The following is a 19,650-nucleotide window of genomic DNA, read 5'->3' as shown; positions in this document are numbered from 1 at the left end:
GATCCATTGCATTACCTATGAAAAATGCCACACTATTTGCGAAGTTCTTTTTAATTGTGTTTTTGGGGCTGGTATAATCTGAGGGGCCATGACATAGTTACCCACCTGGCAACCAAGAGTTCATAGTATACTCCATTATGAACTCTTGCTTTCAACTAACCAATCAACTTGCCAATATATTAGTTACAGAACTTTTTAATATTTAGTTTAAAACTGTAATGCTGTTCACTATGCCTAGAAGAGAATATGCATACGTACTGCACTACATCAAAGGTGACTACTACTAGGCTAAAGCTTATTGGAGTGAAATGTGAACACAGCCATTATGGGACCTCTCTAATATCGTACATGCATTAATAGATTGGTGAAACTTCAGACCAATATACTAATAAACTCTCCAGTTTGTGCCAAATACAATTCTAAGTATAATGTAATTATGGTAAAAATACCTTGAGAAAATGAGGTATTTTACAATGTAGATCCATTTTGCTGTAACATATTCCACAGAACTCTTAATGCAATTATGTTAACATTGCCCAACTGTAGCATTGGTGATGTCTGTGATGTGAGCACCCTTCATGTGAGGTTGTAGAAATGACTCAATGATGTGCACTTATGCAGTAAGTCAAACAGATATACACAAAGACAAAAAGCAAAGCCGGCCTTCAGCTGTCATACAAATGGTCACGCCTACCTAGTTGACTGGTACATCAGTGCTACTACAGTACCTATGAGTCTTACATCTACTTGTTACTATATACTTTGTTAAAACTAGCAAGAATATATAGGTTGTATATAGTTGGCAAGGCACTTCAGGGTTTTAAAACCTCACCAAAGGTAAAATCCTATATATGCATGGCACTGTGTTGTTTAACTAGATTCATTCATGTGCAGTCCTGTTTATCAGTAGCATATCAATGAGCAATTAGTATCTGACCAAATGCATAATGATCACATTATTGTAGAGCCATTTTCCTGTCATCTTGTCCCACAGGATGGCAGTCTCTCTCTGATTGGCTATCCTGATACCTTGATGACAGCATGACACCATAATTATGACATATGTACATAATAGTCTATGTACTCAATATCGTATGTACATGTGTTGGTCACATGTTATCACATGATCTAAAATTAATATAATTGATGAAGTTCACCCTAGTATTGAACAGCAACATCTTATTACCTTCAGCACTTGAGCTGTAAATTAAGCCTTAATAAATAAAATAACATCTACTTCATTCCACTCAGGATACTTTGAGATAATTAATCACTCTTTAGAATTCGTATGGATACAAAGACATGACATATAACTGCAGGGAGAAAACATTCTGACTGCCTGGCAGACTCATGAATGAAATGACTCCTGTAAGTGTTCAAGCATAATTCAAATGGCTGCAAGGCTGCTCAGGTCTGGCCTATCGAGGGTCCTTTCTGCAACTTTCTGCAAATAAAAAATGAGCACAAATTCCAAAATTGGCCAGAACACATTTTGTAAAGAGCATTCTTGCCATTCATAGTTACAAGTGTAGCACTCACAAGCACAAAATGTCATGCAATATAAAAAAATGCTCATAATAGTGAACAAATTGGTGCAGCTGCATGGGGCTAAGTTATACAAACATCTTGATATGCTAGCACTGTGGTGATTGCATGCTTAGAGGAAACAAGAAATGTGTACCTAACAGCTACATACATGACCATAATAAAATTCATAGGATAATGTAACAAAACTCCTTCAAAAAGTCATGCAGTTAGTATGACACTGACAAGAATTCAAAGAACTGAATATATACCAATTACAACTTTTGTGGTCAATGAATTACATATACATATATGGTAAAAGTTCCATTAATAGGCATGTGTGTAGTGTGGGTGTACATGAACAAACACAAATAGCTTTGCACTGCCAACATCACTTTAAACACTATAGCAGTCAGTATTGAGTTTATTTATTTGTTATTATTACTGGGCAGGAAGTGTTTACTGATTATGCCCAGGGGGGAAAAATTTACGAGGGGGATTACAGGAGGGGGGGGACATATGTACAGTTAGCTATTAACATATAATTAGTTAGCTACAAATGTTGTCTAGAAATAATTTCTTATCAGTCATTTCAATTAATGAGGTCGATATAATGAGTTCCAATCGATGAGGGAAGTAGCTATTTCGATATGGTGTGGTGTTAGCGCTTGGGTGGATAAAATGAAGTGGATGGTGCTATGCACATTAGTCTTTAATTGCTACATTGCAATATGTTCACCAACATTTGCTCTGCAACCTTTAAGAACCATGCATGTGACCATTTACATTCTACTCACATTGAGCATTGGGATTCAAGTTTTGAGCCATTAACTGTTCAAAATAAATTTTTAGATATTATCACCCTGGAGCAAGCTTGTTCTTAGTGGAAGAGATTGATGTTTGGCCTCCCTGAGAAACAACTGTCATTCTTGCTACATGCTGGTTGTGATGCTCTTCCAACTCCTATGAACCTGTCCAGGTGGAATGTAATTACTAATCCAAAGTGTGTTCCCCAACCTACCACAAATCATATACGAATGTTCTGTTGCTCTCATTCAGGGTAGGTAGCTATACCTGGGGTAGGGACCAGTCTATTTTGCTTTTTTTTCTACCTATTTTTCTTTCCAGCAATTCTTTTATTTTTCACCTATTATGCTCCATATTTTGCTCAAGAATTATAATTTTACTTAGCACTGATCTTTGTTAATTGAATATTTCCAAGTGCAAAGCTACAGTTTCGCCTTAAAGTGACTGTTCTATTAGAGTATCTCGATCAGAAATTACTTCTAACATGTAAAGCAAGGAGCCAGCTAATATTGCTTAACATGTGCGACTGTTTTATTAGGGTATCTCGATTGTCACTTGTTGTTCTTGTAACAATTAGCTATGCATTGTCGATATTTTAGCGTGTCTGACTGTTCTATTAGAGTATCTCGATCTTTTGTACAATTTTTATGTCCACTTCACAAAAATTGCACGTATTATGCCAGCATTTTGCTCTTTGCTTTTACCCAACCATTATGCCAAAACTTTTGCTGGCGAAATCGACGGGTCCCTAACCTGGGGCATGATTCAGTCTTGCAGGTTTTCGTCCACAGGCTTCAAAAACATTTACCAGATTGCGATAATATTAGAGGAGTATCCTATTCAAGTACACATGTACCACTGAAAATGCTGTCAGATTCAATTTCAAAGCATTCAAATCTTCCTGTGGGTGCATGCCCACAGACCCCCTAATATTAGCATGCAAGTGCCACACCAAGGTACCAAGGTACAATTATTAATGATTTTCAGCACTTTGCAACTTACAGCCACCCCGCATGACTTGCCCCCCCACAGCCCCCCCCCACACACACACACACACACACACTTTCGAGTACTGTTCTCTGCCCCTGTTTGTAGATATATATGTACAGGGGGGCTGTATATGACATGTAGTACAGGGGGCTGTATATGACGCATGTTTCTCACTGATAACTCATTATTTGTATTATCATCACTTAATATGCATACAGTGATACAAATTAGCTATATCTATAACATTTGATAGCAGGTATGATAATTTGAACAGTAAAGTTTAGTAGGAATAGTAGCTAGCCATCAGTATTGTAATGTGTGTTATAATGGTGGGGACTACAGCAGCAGCAGGGAAGAACAGTTATCTGGTAGGTAGTGATGTTATTTTTGGGAATGATAGCACTTGAGCTGTTACTACATGTCCTTAAATGCATCTCAGTTTGTAACAATACAAAACTTATATCTGCCCAGTGCATGCCCACATTTAGAGTACTGTGTGTCAATTTGGAGTCTGTATCTGGCCAGAGACATTGATAAACTAGAAAAAATTCAACAAAGAACAACCAAACTAGCCCCAGAAATAGCACACTTACCTTACGAGTCGTGATTACATCATCTTAACTTATATTCATTGTATTGTCATAGACAGAGAGGTGCAATAATAGATGTTTACAAGCTGGTGAATAATCTTAGCAGAGTCACACCACAACCATTTTTTGTTTTTACAAATAGCATAACTAGAGGTCACTATCAACGAATTTTCAAACAGCAAATGTAGACCCACATCCAGGCTCAACTTCTTTACCAACAGTGTGATTAATCAGTGGAACTCCCTACCCGATAATGTCATTGAGTCAATTAATCTCAACAGCTTTAAGAATAATTTAGACAATTTCTGGTCAATAACAGGATATGGACAGACTAAAAGGCCTTTGGCTTACTAATAATTGTTTTTGTCTCAGGGGCGGATCTAGGATTTATAAAGGGGGGGGGGGGGGCTAACCCAAGGTACTGATCTCTTGGGTAGAGATGTGTGAAGCACACCTCCCAGCATGCAAAGCATGCTGGAACTAGGGGGTCTGGGGGCAAGTCCCCCAGGAAATCTTTGAAAAATAGATGCTAAAATACTGCATTTTGGAGACATTTCCACATAAAATTTATATTCTGCCTGTAAATATTTTATATACTGCCTTTTATAGGTATGGCTCTCTGAAGCATTTTGTTAATGGAAAAGTTTGGGTAGGTACAGATAACCAAGCACATGATGCACCCCTCTCACAATTGCACAACAATAGGTGCATGTTAGAATAATAATGTTGAAAGTGAAATTTGAATGATGCAAGATTGAATCTGAGAGCATTTGCAATGGAAATTGTGTCCCTGAATTACTAAGTATTGCCAAACATATTAACTACAAAAGTAGATGAATCAAGCCTTTTATGCACTTGTCAATTTCATACCCCACCCCCCCCCCCCATACCAGAAATTTGAGGTCATGGGCCTACTGATTAAAAATTAAATTGACATACAGTGTTGGATTGGCAATACATCTCAAATAGCGGTGTACAATGTCCGCTCTGTAGTGAAGGTAATGAAATATGTATAAATAGAGGCTAAATGACCCATTTGGTAGGATTGAAGTCCGTCTACATGTGGCAATACAGACTATGGTTCAGTAGGCCCAAATGTATGGGTTTAACATACAATAAACTCACTCACCCTACGAAGTCGGTTGAATCTGTATGTAACCAATCATTTTCACCTTATTATTAACGCGTAGGCTAAAACCTTCGCTAAATACAGCCATCTACTTGTGGTTCCAGGCCGTCCATAAATGTCCAGCGATGCTCCAACAAATTAGAAACTGCTTCAGTCTTTGACGTAATGCTCACGTCATTCGTCATTAATAGGCAAATCCAGCACTGACCTTACTTAGAAAGCTCAATCCAACTAAGGCCATACCTATTGGATCTTATGTTGCACGGGCGAAACCTTGAAAAATATGGGTAGGTAGGTCGATTTGATAATGATAATGATAGTTTTTTCAATAGTATTATTTAATGTAAACATAAAAAGTATCACAGTACATGGCTACTAAACTTTAAAATTCAAACTACATAAAGCATGGTACATCAATACAAATACGAAAGCATTTGTTACCAAAAATGAACCTATGTAACTATACGTATGGTTTTAGTTTTTCTTTTGCTTCTTCATATTATTAGGTTGTCTAGTGGCAGGCCTTTTGCCACTAGATCTACACAAAAAACAGATTGGCCGTACAACAGCGTATTGCTTGCATAACTCTTTGATGGAATCATCATTGACCAGTCCATCTGGTAAGCCACAAAAGTAACAGATTAGAGGAAACGATACGAGCGTTGCACTGTAATATTGTACTTCAATGGAATCACTGCATATCAGAGCTGCACGTGTAACTATCAAGTCATAGCGGCATGAAGTTGGCGGAAATAATTCAGAACCACAGGTATACAGCTTCGAGTAATCAATTTGTAAACCCAGAAAAACTTCTGGGATTATGTAAGCTCGTGAGGAAAATTGATCATGATGTGGATCCAGCATCCACAAGCAATCTGTAAGGGCCTTCAAAAACTTTATACCTGTGGTTTCAACAATACCTGGACTCCATCCTAAGTTTCTGCTGTTCAACAGTTCAAGTAATTTATTGTAAATGGCATGATCACCTCTCAATGGCTGTTCATCATATGGTCGGGGTAACACTGTCTTGTGAGCTGCAGACATCATAACCTGGAAGGCGTTAGGTTTGTCTCCACTGTGTGTACAGGACAAAGAAGTGCTCACACTTCTATTATCTTCCAATGTAAAGCATACAAACTTGCAATGAAACTGATTACAGAGAAACACTGGGGCATCAATGCTGACCTTTTATGAAAGGCACAGGAAATGAAGTTCGCATGGCATAATACAGTGAGTAGCTATATGATTTATAAATATTAAATACCTTTTAATAACTGTATTCTACTGTATAACATTCACATACATACATAATTCAATAATAATAGTAATATAGCCCTAGCTATATAGCTATATAAGCAAACCTCGTGGGTAGACAAAAATTGATCAGTCTGGGAGATCTCCACTTTTACAACTCTTCTTTCTGTGCTGTACGACTTCGAAAGTAAATCACCAAAAGAGTTTTCCCAATTACAACTGATTATTTTTGAACGCTGTACAAGCTTCAGCCCTTCTTTTACAATCACGCTTAACCACGCGCACGAGTTAGAAGCCATATTAGAACACGTGATCAAAAATCACGTGATTATCATTATCATTTTAGGTTATGAAAAAAGACAGTCGGTCGGGCCCGCGCAACATAAGATCCAATAGGTATGGCCTAATTATAGGTGTTCTGTTTTCTCCAGCAACTGGCAGCAAGTAAACTACGAAAGTAGTAGCTAGCTGAAACTGGCGCCAAATGAGATAGTCTACTTTTCACTAGAGTATATTAAAATCACGTACATCGAACTAGAAAATGCTTGTAATAAAATCAGCAGATTATGATGGGTGCTGTTTTAAACTAGGGAGTTTTGAGCATATATGCACGTACACAGTGCAAAACCTACACTGTTAAAATGAAGAGTAACCACAACTCTCAAGGAGTTCCCAGTGTAGGGAGGATTTAACACCCCTGGAGAGTAACCATTACTCCAAAGGAGTAACTGGGGAGTAACACATGCTCTGAAGGTGGTGTCACTTACTCTTCAGAGTAATGGTTATTCTCTTCAGAGTGTTGGTTACTCTCCATGGGGTGTTAAATCCTCCCTACACTGGGAACTCTCAGAGTGGTGGTTACTCTTTATTTTTAACAGTGTAGAGCATGCTTTAGCATGCTCTCGTCTAGGGGGGGGGGGGGGGGGGGGGGTCTGGGGCATGCCCCCACAGAAGATTTTTTGAGAATTTACCCATCTAAGGTTAAATCTGGTGTAAATTTGGACCAAAAATTGCTCGACTAGTTATGCTAGCGATAATAACAAAGCAAAACGACTGAAGTATGATGTGATAGACCAGCTTCCTCCAGGACAAGACACTTATGGCATACGCGTTGTGATACAGATTACATTATAGTCAATCAACTCAATTAATTTAAAAATGCAATAATAACACGCACGCACACATGCATGCACATTATAAACAATCATCAGTTTAGTCAGTGACTTGTGGCTTCCGGATGAATGGTTTTGTATAGACGAGCTGCAGGCTATAAAGGAACATGTACTTGTAAATTACAACAGAAATTGAAAAAAAAGAAAAGAAACAAACAATTTATATCTCATACCATGTTCCTTAACTGAGAAAGTTAAAGCACACAAACAGTTATTTCGAGTATCCCTTTGATGTGGTTAACACTCTAATTTATGAGGTATAAATGTGCCATGATTAAACCATGCACACACAGACACACACTACATACACAGTATGGCTTTGAAGTGTACTAAGTGGAAGAAAATTTTGAGGTTAGTGCAAGATAATATTGTGGTTAGGGACTAAATGGCTTCAAACCCTTTGGAATGTGTTGGTTTCAATCATTAGACATTTAAAAACATCGCATTCAAAAGTGATTGTATTATATGAATATTTTACACAGGTTGTCTACACTAATGCACACGACCAAAAAATGTACTAAATTTCTGGTAATGCACCCCCGGGGAGGGTGGGGGAATATAGGGGATTTGACAAATCGTGCATGGTGCCAAATTCCCCACTACTGGGGCAAAATCGACTGTCAAATCCCCACCCCCATAGTAGGGGATTTGACAACACCTCAAGGATATTTTCATGCATGCAATGCAGGCATATTTCATGCATGCAACTGTAATAAACCTGCCCTGTAGCTAGTAAAGTTATAGCAAGTGCGATTTTATTGTTTAGAAATGCAACTACCGAAAATTGGTCAGTGAATTGGACAACTGTCAATTGCCCCAGGACAGGCCCGTAGCCAGGGGGGGGTCTGAGAACTGCCCTCTTGTAAAAAAAGGTCCACAATTTCAGTAAAAAGGTCCACAATTTTAGTATACAAGTCCAAATTTTCAGGAGAAAAAGTCCATTAGCTACAGTTTACTAGTAGAGCAGTCAACCACTCTAATAGAACAGTCACAATTACATTTTCTTTTAAAAGCAGGACCACCCAGAGAAATTAAGGGGCCCAGGGCAAAGAGTTAAATTGGGGTCCCAGGAGCAAGGAAGTTTCCATTCTGAATCACAACTTTACCCAAGCTGTAGGTTGAAGACCCAAAGAAAAGATCATTACATGCTGACAATGACAATAGCTGCCCTCACCAACCATATCTCCTTATATATAAGCTTGCTACACTGTTCCTCTGAAGAATATTGTGACTGCTCTATTGGAGTATTTAGATCTGACTGCTCTATTAGAGTACATCGATCTTTTAAACGGGTATTCAAGTTGAGGCTGGGGCCCGGGGAAAAATGCCCCAGCTGCCCCCCCTGTGGGCGGCCCTGTTTAAAAGCTAGCATGTAGACTAGATTGTCTAAACCGAGCTTTCATTAAAATATAAGATTTTGGTGGACAAGCCCCTCCCCTCCATACAGAGCCCACGATTAGCATCCATGTTTCAACTCCATGCAATTAATGTGTAAATTCATTGTTTAAGACACCTTTTGTTCTGCTCCACTGCCCCTGTTGATACCAACAGTTTTTATCTGTTTTTACTCAGGAAAATTCTGACATTCCTACCCTACCATCAAATCAATATCCCGATACAGACAACATCGATTTTACTAGCAATGGTATCAAATGTATTTTAGAAAACTTGGATTCAAGCAAATCAGCTGGTCCTGACAGTATTCCCACCCGTATTCTGAAATTATGTGCTACTGAAATTTCCCCTATACTTCAAATTATATTTTCTCAATCATTTAAGGAAGGAATACTCCCTAGTGACTGGCTCCAGGGCAATGTTATACCTATTCATAAGAAGGGCGACTCAACTGTACCAGCTAATTACAGACCCATTTCACTTACATCAGTGTGTTGTCAGTGTGTTGCAAGGTTATGGAACACGTAATTTATCATTCTATTATGTCTCACTTAGAACAGAACAACATACTTAACCCTCTCCAACATGGATTCAGATCTGGTCACTCATGCATTACCCAATTACTTACCGTGATTGAAGAACTAGCTAAGAGTCTGGATGATCGTAAACAAGTTGATGTGTTATTTTTGAATTTTGCTAAGGCTTTCAACACCATGCCCCATCAACGTCTGCTTTTAAAGTTACAGTCTTATGGTATTACTGGTAGAACTCACCACTGGTTATCTCAGTGGCTAACAAAACGAACTCAAAGAGTAGTGATTAATGGAACTGAATCTGACTATGTCCGTGTTATATCAGGAGTCCCCCAAGGAACCGTACTAGGTCCCCTAATGTTTTTGTTACAATTATATAAATGACATCAGTGAAAACATATCATCATCCATTCGTCTATTTGCAGATGACTGTATTGTATACCGTTCAATCAGTAACAATGATGATACCACCTTATTGCAGAAAGATCTTGATGAAATTTCCAACTGGGCACATGTATGGCAGATGAAATTCAATGTTAGCAAGTGTGTGTTACTAAGAGTTACAAGAAATCATTCACCGTTTACAAGTACATATATTTTAAACAATGAAACAATTCAGTTAAGTGACACATATAAGTACCTCGGAGTTCTACTCAACAGTACACTTTCATGGAATGCTCACATAACAAATATCACCAACCGAGCCACTAGAATGCTAAATTTCATCAAAAGAAACCTAGGAAAATGTACCAACAAGGTTAAATCCAAAGCTTATACATCACTTGTCCGTCCAATCCTGGAATATGCCACTCAAGTTTGGGACCCGTACCAGAAATCTTTAATTTACAAAACTGAAATGATACAGAGACAAGCAGCAAGGTGGGTTTTTTCCAACTATGATTTCCATAGTGGTGTTTCATCTATGTTGAAAGATCTTAATTGGTCTACACTTGAAGAAAGACGGAAAGCCAGCAGATTGACACTCTTATCTAGAATTGTTCACCATCAAGAGCCAGCCATACAAATGCCACAATACTTTTTGCCACAGACCTCCACCACCAGACAATTCCACCAACTACATTTTATATTCCCACCATCACACACCCAACATTATCAAGAATGCTTTATTTACAGAACTACTAAAGAATGGAATGAGCTGCCACCACCTAGTTATGACAAACTCCTGGACCAACATTTATAAGTCAATTTATATTATTGGATGTATATCAGCACATTGCTGTCTTTCCAATCATAATCACGGCAGAGTGCTCAATCTTTCCCATTCTTATCACTGTGACATTCCAATATATTATATTTAGACACATGCATGTGCAGATGGTATAATTACAGTAGCAGTAGAGATATTTTTCCAGATATCATCCATACAGCTGGTCTTCAGCTTACCTTAAAAATTCTTATTTTATTAACTGAAATGCCACTAAATTCAACCTTTAAGCATCTATTTTCAAAAAATTTCATTGGGGGGCATGCTCCCAGACCCCCCTAGTTTCAGCATGCTTTGTATGCTGGGTGCATACACCATAATATAATCTGAATCATTTCATATAAAAAGGTCCACATTTCTTCTAAAAGAACTTACCCAGATAAAAGTCTGGCTACGGCCCTGCAGGTATGGGGACAAGAAGCAATGTCAAATCCCCACCTGGGGTGTGGGGACGCCCGGGGGTGGGGGGTGGGGCATGAAATTGACAAGTGCATTAAACAGGCCAATCCACTTCATTGTATGTATAGGTGCAGGCAGATTTGGAAAAATTCCATAACAGAACCAACTATATGCTTCCAGTGAATGTTCTATTAGAGTAGTTAGGTAACTGCTCGTATCTCGATCTTGTACACCTCCAATGCTGATCCGGGTCCTTGTTGCATAAACTTTAGCATAAATCCACTGATAATACATTGGAAAGATTTTTTTTGTTTTTTCCCGGTCTAGATGGACTGCCTTTGCCACCACCCCCGGCACTAGGTGTTAAAGTGCTGGACAGCTGGAAATACCAGCAATCAAACAAGGCCACCAGACTCCAAGCGACCCTCGGAGTAGGCCAGATCAATATTAGTGGCTGATGGACGGCCAACTGAAGAGCAATGACCCCTCAAACACATCACTGCAGATCTTAACAATGAAAAGCAAAGCCTACACCGCAGCCAGAATAAGCATTTGCTGTAATTACATCGCAGCCTTGGAAAGATGTTTATAAGGTTGTTTTATGAGTATCTGTATTATTAGTGATCATATAATTATGCTAAGACAAAAGTTCTTTATAATCCTCAGCATATTAAGTAAAGCCTAAAAGTGAAGGGGGGTTCAGCCCCCTTCCCCTCCCCTGGATCCGCCCCTGTGTCTGTTTTGTATACATGTCCATAATTTAATACTAACAAATTTGGTTATGGGATCACGGAGGTACATAGCTATCTATGTATGAAAATCACGTTTTCTTTCTATATACTCATGGTGGATATAGGATTTATAAAAGGGGGGGGGGGAGCTAACTAAAGGTACTGATTTCTTGGGTGGAGGTGTGCTTTTCACACTTCCCAGCATGCAAAGCATGCTGGAACTAGGGGGGTCTGGGGGCATGCCCTCCCCAGGAAAATTTTGAAAATTACATGCTAAAATACTGCAATTTGGAGACATTTCTACATAAAATACATATTTCTGCCTGTAGATATTTTATATACTGTATACTTCCTTTACATTATAGCAAGAGTCCATATTATGGACTCTTGATTATAGGTATGACTCTCTGCAGCATTTGTTAATGGAAAGATTTGTGTAGCTAGGTTCAGACAACCAAAGCACATGATGCATGCACCTGACCCTCTTACAATTGCACAACAATATAGGTGTATGTTAGAATAATAATAATGTTGAAACTGGAAAATTTTGAAATTTGAATGATATGAGATTGAATCTGAGAGCATTTTCAATGGAAATTGTGTACCTGAATAAAGTATTGCCATCCATAATAACTACACAAGTAGACGAATCAAGCCTTTTAAACACACCAAAGCACATCATTGTATGTATAGGTACAGGTAGATTTGGAAAAATTCCATAACAGAACCAACTATATGCTTCCACTGAATGTTCTATTAGAGTAGTTAGCTGACTGCTCTATTAGAGTATCTCGATCTTATACAACTTCCATGCTGATCTTGGTCCTTGTTGCATAACCTTTAACATAAATCCACTGATAATACCTTGGAAAAATGTTTATAAGGTGGATTTAGGAGTATTATGTATTATCAGTGATCATATAATTGTGCTAAGACAAAGTTTCATTGTAGTACTCAGCATATTGATCAAGTAAAGCCTAAAGGTGAAGGGGGGATTCAGCCCCCAAAGCCCCCCTGGATCCGCCCCTGCATGGTGTGGCGCGCCGGCTTCTTGGCCCGGGCTGCCGGCATGATACATTACCGTGTGTCTTGATACTAAATGGTTTAGCTACTGGTGTGAGGCGTTGAATCTGCTGACTCATGATCAGTTTCAGGGGCGCTTTTAGAGGGGTTTCTGGGGTTTCCAGAAACCCCCTCTGCAATAGCGTGCGCCCCTACGATTTGTCTGGGTGATAAAAATTAGAGAGTTATACATACTGTATTATATTCTGGCTCTTTTTCTATTGGCAAAACTTCATACTTTTACCTCTGAAATCACCTTCACAGCGTTTGCGACTTTTTTTTTTTTTTTTTTGGTCTTTAACTGGCAGCTAGGCTGAAGTTGCAATTGGAAACCCCCTCTGAAAATTTCTAGATCCGCCCCTGACTGTTTGGTAAGTAAGCTAAGTACGTAGCCTTATATAGCTGTAGCTACAGGGAAAATCCCTTGTGATTAATAATTATTTTGATCACATACTGTGACGTAGATAAAATTTTCATTGTTTGTCCATTATTATATCTGTGGTTTTATGAACCAGTGGATTCCATGCTGTCATAATAATATTGTGAGATTAATATTCTGATATTCCTGTACTGCTACACCGAGTGCCACACAGTAAGTTGACGCTGTATAAACTATATATATTTTGTGGGGTTTGCTCGCGGGCAGTGGCTGAGAAAGTAGCTATAGTGTTTGTGACCAATTCTGTGTGTGTGTGTGTGTGTGGGGGGGGTAGCCTTACGTTCAAGTGGCTAGACTGCTTTAATTTTTAGCTATTCAGGGGTGGGGGAAAGTCTGATGCAACTCTCAAATTATAGCTGTTTACTTCTGAGCCATCAGGCCCCAGACCTAGAGGCACTAAATTGATGGGCCGCAAAGGAAGTGCGAATGATGTGTGGATTGCCAATGGTGTCAGTGCCCAGTCTTGCTGTCTTGTTAGCTACCAAGGCCAGCCTTAGCATCCTTGAGGCCCTATAGCTATAGGTATATATAATGAAATTTGGAGGCCCTTTCTTTGTTGGCAGAAAACAAAATTAATATAGCCATAATTATGGATATTAAGCCATAATTATGGATATTAAGCCATTCCAATTGGTAGTCTGGTTTCTGGTCCACTGCCTGCATTCAATTTACACACTACAGTGCCAGGTTTCACCATTATTAGTGGTGCGCATGTTTAATGATGTCATATAAATTGTGTCAGGTTTCACACGTGTAAACAAATGAGAGACGTTTGGTAGAGGTAAGTTTCTACTTCTAAAACATTACTAGAGTGCTTGTTGTTTGGTATCTTATAGCCTTCAAAAGTATCTGGCTACTTTGATTATCCAACTGGTGTTCTTTATGTAGCTAGAATACGGTTCACTTTTACAGATTTATACCATAGCTATGGTGAATTGTAGTGTTTACAATCACAGCACTAATTGAATGGCTGTTCTGTGGAGTATTTATTCTCTGGTTTATCTGTTTCATTAGTAATAATGACATAATGGCCAAATTTGCCCGCCCTCATGCTTATTTATGTGACCGGATTTTGGAAAATCGGTCTTAAAGTCACATTTTACAACTGGAATATATTTATGATTAAAATAAGATATTACAATCATCTACTTAACTTTACAGTGATCAGATCAGTAGTGAGTACCTTAAATTACAAGAAATTCTGTGAAATATTTTACTAGGTGGATAAGTCCTTTAGTGGTGACACATATAAGTGTGGATTTCTATGTATTTCAATGTGACATTAATACTGATTTTCCATAATCACTTTTGAATCTGACTAGGACCAGAAACCAGACCATAGCTTGGGTTGGCCTTTTATTTTATTTTTTAGCACAGGTGCTGAATGTTTATGGTATTCATGCAAAACAAGTTCTTATCACAACATACAGTATTATGGCTGCACTGTCTGCTGTTCTATTTGATATTGCATTGGTCTGTATGCTTTTCTTTCAAACTATTTTCCTGTTTATTAGATGTCAGTGTTTTAGGTTCTTGGCTTTTTAGAACTCTCTGAAACCCTTTTCTCTTTAGACCAGCTATGTAAGATCTGCCTGTGTTCATGAACTAATCACTCCACCACCGCTGACTATTCTTATACTGATGTCAAATTGTGATACAATGTCACTAGCTACTGCTGAGTGAATACGTTCTTGAGGTTATCTTGGCAAGTGATCTTCTACTCAATATTTCACAGTAGCTACAAACAACTTGAATTCTTTTCAGTGCATGGTTTTCAGTATTGCTTTGTCAATTATATGAGCTCGTGGTTCCAAACTGCGAAGATTTATAAATCCATGACTGGCAGTAGGTAATGGAAATACTAATGCCAACACGTTGTGCACATGGTAACAAGCATGCTCAACTTTTCTTGCCAGTAAACATTTTCTTAGCATCACATCAAACATTGTAGTATGGGCATGCACATTTACATTGACAGCAGACCAGTAAACTACATGTACATGTCCATAACCTTTGGTTTCCCACCAATAGTTTTTGCCATATGCATTTTTCAACTATGAGATATTTTATTAGATGAACAGAAACAACTTAATTCACAACATACACTTTTATTGGATCAGTGATTTCAAAGCACAAAGCCATCATACAATAATCTTTTGTCCTGGGTTTTTTTCTGCTTGTACCTAAAACTATTAGTGTAATTATCTAGCAAAATGATAGCAGTTTTGCAGAGTGCATCTACAACAACTCCATCATAAATATATTCACATTGATACCACTGGTGTATAATTATAATTATGTAGGAAAGCATTGCTAAAACATTTATGATAACGGCTACAAAATATAGAAGAGTTATACAAAACTTTTAACCATAAAAGTTGTTACTTATTATTGTTTATCTATAAATTTATTATTTATTAAAGCTATTTACATGCATTGTGCCCATGCCAGTTGGCCAGTTTTACAAAACAGGTAATATATTTATTACAGTTTTGGGCCTTATTCATAAGTTACTAAGTGGACAACGTTTAATCAAAAAATAAGGTGGTTATAGCTACATAACTAACATACTGGGATATTGTGCATTTATTTCTGACTAATCAATCTTCCAAACATTCAGTCAGTCTCAGTGGTTATTGTCCTTTTATCAGAGGATAGCTAAATGAATAGTAAAAGATATGTGGTATCATGTATTTTATTGTTTTTTTTTTATTATAAGGCTTTACAGCACAAGTGCTGAAGGTTTGTAAGACACCAGGTCCTACAGCCTGTTTGCATAAAGTATGTTTTAAAAGGTGGAAAAAGGAGAAAAAAATCCATGGTTGGACCTGGGCAGCCTTGTATAAGTGTTCGAGCATTAATCACAGGTTCAAGGCTGCCCAGGTCCAGTTGTAGCTACATTTACAACAGGAGCAAAAGTTGTCAGGGATTAATCTGCACTATTATGCACCGATATTAATTTTATTTACGCAAAAGGTTAACAAACAAGTACGCAAAAAATTGGGAATTTAGGGACCATAGCACATTGATAAAATCTACTGAAACAAGCTGGAGTAGTGCATGATATTAAATCACAGTAAAACAATAAGAAGTGTTATATTCCTATATGCACAGTGAGAATATAACAGTTCTTATTGTTTTACTGTGATTTAATATCGTGCACTACTCCAGCTTGTTTCAGTAGTTTTTATTGATGTGTTATTGTCCCTACTCTAGTTGAAAATTCCAAATTTGTATAGTGGGTATCTATCTACTAGTATATAAATACACCTACACTATTTGTGACTGGGCCTGTGAAAATAGGACATGTGGGCACATTATTTTTGCCTACTTTTTCACACTTACATCATTCATAACTTTTTGTACCATTATGCTATGGCCATGCAGTTTTTAGCTCTCAGTAAGCATTTAATGGGCTTTATAACACAAGTTACAGAATGCAAATATTCTGTTCAATGCTGAGATATAAAGTGACAGGGTGTAGTTTGTGCCCACATACCCTGTTTTCGCAGGCACGGTCACATTTTCTAAGTCAGTTAGAGACCGCTCACTCAAATTTTTGTGGCTTTAAAGAACCTCGGCTTCACCTCAGGTTTTTAAAGTCACGAAGATCCTCGTGGTAGGTCTCTAACCGTTAATTAGTGAGTATTATATATGAGTATATGTGACCGAATTTTGGAAAATCACCCATATGGGCGCATTTGACACTTAAAATATTTAATGATCAAATCACAAACTTTATAGTGGAAACCTACTTGTTGATGGTTTTAAGCCATTGCCAATATGTTAAATTACAAGAAAAGTCTTGAAATATTTTCAACACTGTGCCCTGCTCTTATTAGCATCCCACCAAACACGAAAATTCTAATTATTTCATGTGCGCCCATATGGGTGATTTTCCAAAATTCAGTTACATATGCAGTTGCTGCTAGTGGGAACATACAGTATGTGATAATACCACTAGGCCCTCTGGTTGTGTTAAGGTGTGTACATACAGTATGTGATAATACCACTAGGCCCTCTGGTTGTGTTAAGGTGTGTACATACAGTATGTGATAATACCACTAGGCCCTCTGGTTGTGTTAAGGTGTGTACATACAGTATGTGATAATACCACTAGGCCCTCTGGTTGTGTTAAGGTGTGTACATACAGTATGTGATAATACCACTAGGCCTCTGGTTGTGTTAAGGTGTGTATGTAATACTTAACACTGTGTCATTGTATTGTTGTCTAGCGAATCATGAGGAGTTTCCAGAAACAAGCTCTGCATGCACAACATACTAATATCCGTGTAAGGCTTAACCCTTATTCCATTACCCCGTATCTTAACCAACAAGACTTGCTGACCGATGATGAGTTAGAAAAATTGTGTGGTAGAGAACTAACTCGATCAGAAAAGATTGATTTGATTGTACAAGTTCTTCCATCTAAGGGAAGAGATTGGTGGAACAAGTTTCTGTGTTGTCTTGAAGAAAGTGCTACAGAACGTGGCCTTACTGCACACCAGGAATTGGTAGTCTTGTTAAAAAACGAGCAAACCCAACAATTTGAATATCAACAAGTAAGTTCAGACTATATAATTATTAATTTTTGATTTTAGTCGTATATCTTTTTTCATAGCAAATAGGTTATGTACAAAGGATATGGCTTTTCATGCAGCAGTCATTTGATGTCATCAAGAAAGTTGTGAAGCTTGCGTTTAAATTAGCAGTGGTGATAGCTGTACTAGTGTTGGCATACAACAGCTATTGGAAGAATTTGGTAGTGACCAGCCAACCAAAGGAAAATACAACCACTGGAGGAACACTAACTGGTAATAATAGTGATCATGAAGTCCATTCACCAAGCACAAATACAGCTAGAAGAGCATCGCAGGATGCCAGTTGTATATTAACAGTTGTTCAAAGACTTGAAGCAGAAGCTCCTGGATCAGGCTGGGTCAATATCGGTATCAGTAGCCTTTCAATAACTAAAAAATGGCTAAATAGAGATCACTGCAATTATTACTTTGCCGTTAAGAATAGGCCAATACAAATTGGTAATTCTAAGTTACAGGATATTTATAATGTTCTAAATGTCTTCCCTAACACGTACTATGACAAGTATTGTTCCATTCTGGAGTCAATTTTTGATGGCATTGATAAATATTATTTCAACCCATTTGGCATTGCAAACGATCTAATAATTGAGTTAGAGACTACCAGCGAAAGCTTTATAGAAACAATGTGGCGAAGCTGCAGAATTGATAATACTTACTGGCTTAAGGAAACTGTATATATAGTGACTTCACACACTGGATAATTTGTAGATGTGTATACACAATTATATGCATTACAACTACAGTTTGTATATAATGATATAATATATATATCAAACATACTGCTCTTGATTCCTAAAATGAACACGTTTAGCATAATTTTAAGTACTTTAGCATTCCAGTTCTATGGGCAACCTTGATCTACTGATTTGCTTTATTTTCATGCTGCAAAATTTCGTGATAAAAGTTTTTGTGCCAAAATATTTTCATATGATTTATGTGAATGGCTGCTCTATTAGATCAATCTTTTGTAAAAATAAAGTTTTGCATGTGAAAATAATTTGCAACGAAAAAAGCAAATTACGGTCAGTAGCTATTATTCTCTATCCTGGATAACAGGTACAATTTTGACAAGTACTGTTCAGACCCAAAATATTGCCATGCATGGCACTCGCATTCCTAATATAACCCTGAGCTCTACCATCTGTATGAGTAGTCACTGATGTGTGAAGATTGAGTGACTGATTTTATAATCATACTCATGTTAACAAACAATAAACAAAGTTTAATAAGGAAATAATAACCATTCCCCTAGCAACCTGTATAATGTAGGTGTCAATATCTATAGTAACCTCTCCAAGTTTTAAAAGGATAGGTCAAGAGATTATGATATTTGGAAGTTTGTAGTTTTCTATACATTGTTTATTGGAGGGGCTACGGTTGCCTCTTCTGGGAAATCACATACATTATACATGGAGGTCATGCATATCTTATGACCTGGAATACATTATCTAATCAAAAACAGTCAAGCTGTAAACAAAGGTGCGGCCCTCAGACAGGCTATGGTGAAAAAACATGTGAAATCCAAGGTGGCGGCCAAGAAATGGCTGTGATGGTAAGTTAATGGTAAAAAAATTAATAATAACAATTCAGGTGAATGTGTGTGTGTGTGTGTGTGTGTGTGTGTGTGTGTGTGTGTGTGTGTGTGTGTGTGTGTGTGTGTGTGTGTGTGTGTGTGTGTGTGTGTGTGTGTGTGTGTGTGTGTGTGTGTGTGTGTGTGTGTGTGTGTGTGTGTGTGTGTGTGTGTGTGTGAGGCAGCATAGCTAAGTAGCTAGAGCATCAGCCTGGTAATCAAAAGGTTC

At 37.8% G+C, this 19,650-nt stretch overlaps 1 protein-coding gene across 2 annotated transcripts; it reads left to right on the top strand.

Moving 5' to 3' along the window:
- The first annotated feature begins 13,289 nt into the window (after nt 1-13,289).
- Nucleotides 13,290-18,600, top strand: LOC136251524 (uncharacterized). 2 transcript variants are annotated; one of them, XM_066043999.1, is made up of 3 exons: nt 13,290-13,403; nt 17,486-17,812; nt 17,872-18,600. In XM_066043999.1, the coding sequence occupies exons 2-3, from the start codon at nt 17,492-17,494 to the stop codon at nt 18,550-18,552; spliced, it is 1,002 nt and encodes a 333-aa protein (XP_065900071.1). In that variant the 5' UTR covers nt 13,290-13,403; nt 17,486-17,491; the 3' UTR covers nt 18,553-18,600. The 2 variants fall into 2 exon arrangements, with proteins under 2 accessions (XP_065900071.1, XP_065900065.1); XM_066043993.1 differs by lacking the exon at nt 13,290-13,403 and having other exon boundaries at nt 17,151-17,812.
- Nucleotides 18,601-19,650: the final 1,050 nt, after the last annotated feature.

Source organism: Dysidea avara, chromosome 1 (genome assembly GCF_963678975.1).
Source record: "Dysidea avara chromosome 1, odDysAvar1.4, whole genome shotgun sequence".
NCBI classification, from domain to species: domain Eukaryota; kingdom Metazoa; phylum Porifera; class Demospongiae; order Dictyoceratida; family Dysideidae; genus Dysidea; species Dysidea avara.
This window is presented reverse-complemented; position numbering and strand designations above follow the sequence as displayed.

Bases quoted from the DNA above. Each gene is read 5' to 3' on its own strand.
- LOC136251524 (XM_066043999.1), top strand. From the start codon at position 17,492: ATGAGGAGTTTCCAGAAACAAGCTCTGCATGCACAACATACTAATATC. The intron at 17,813-17,871 runs GTAAGTTCAGAC...CTTTTTTCATAG, and splicing joins AACAATTTGAATATCAACAA to CAAATAGGTTATGTACAAAG.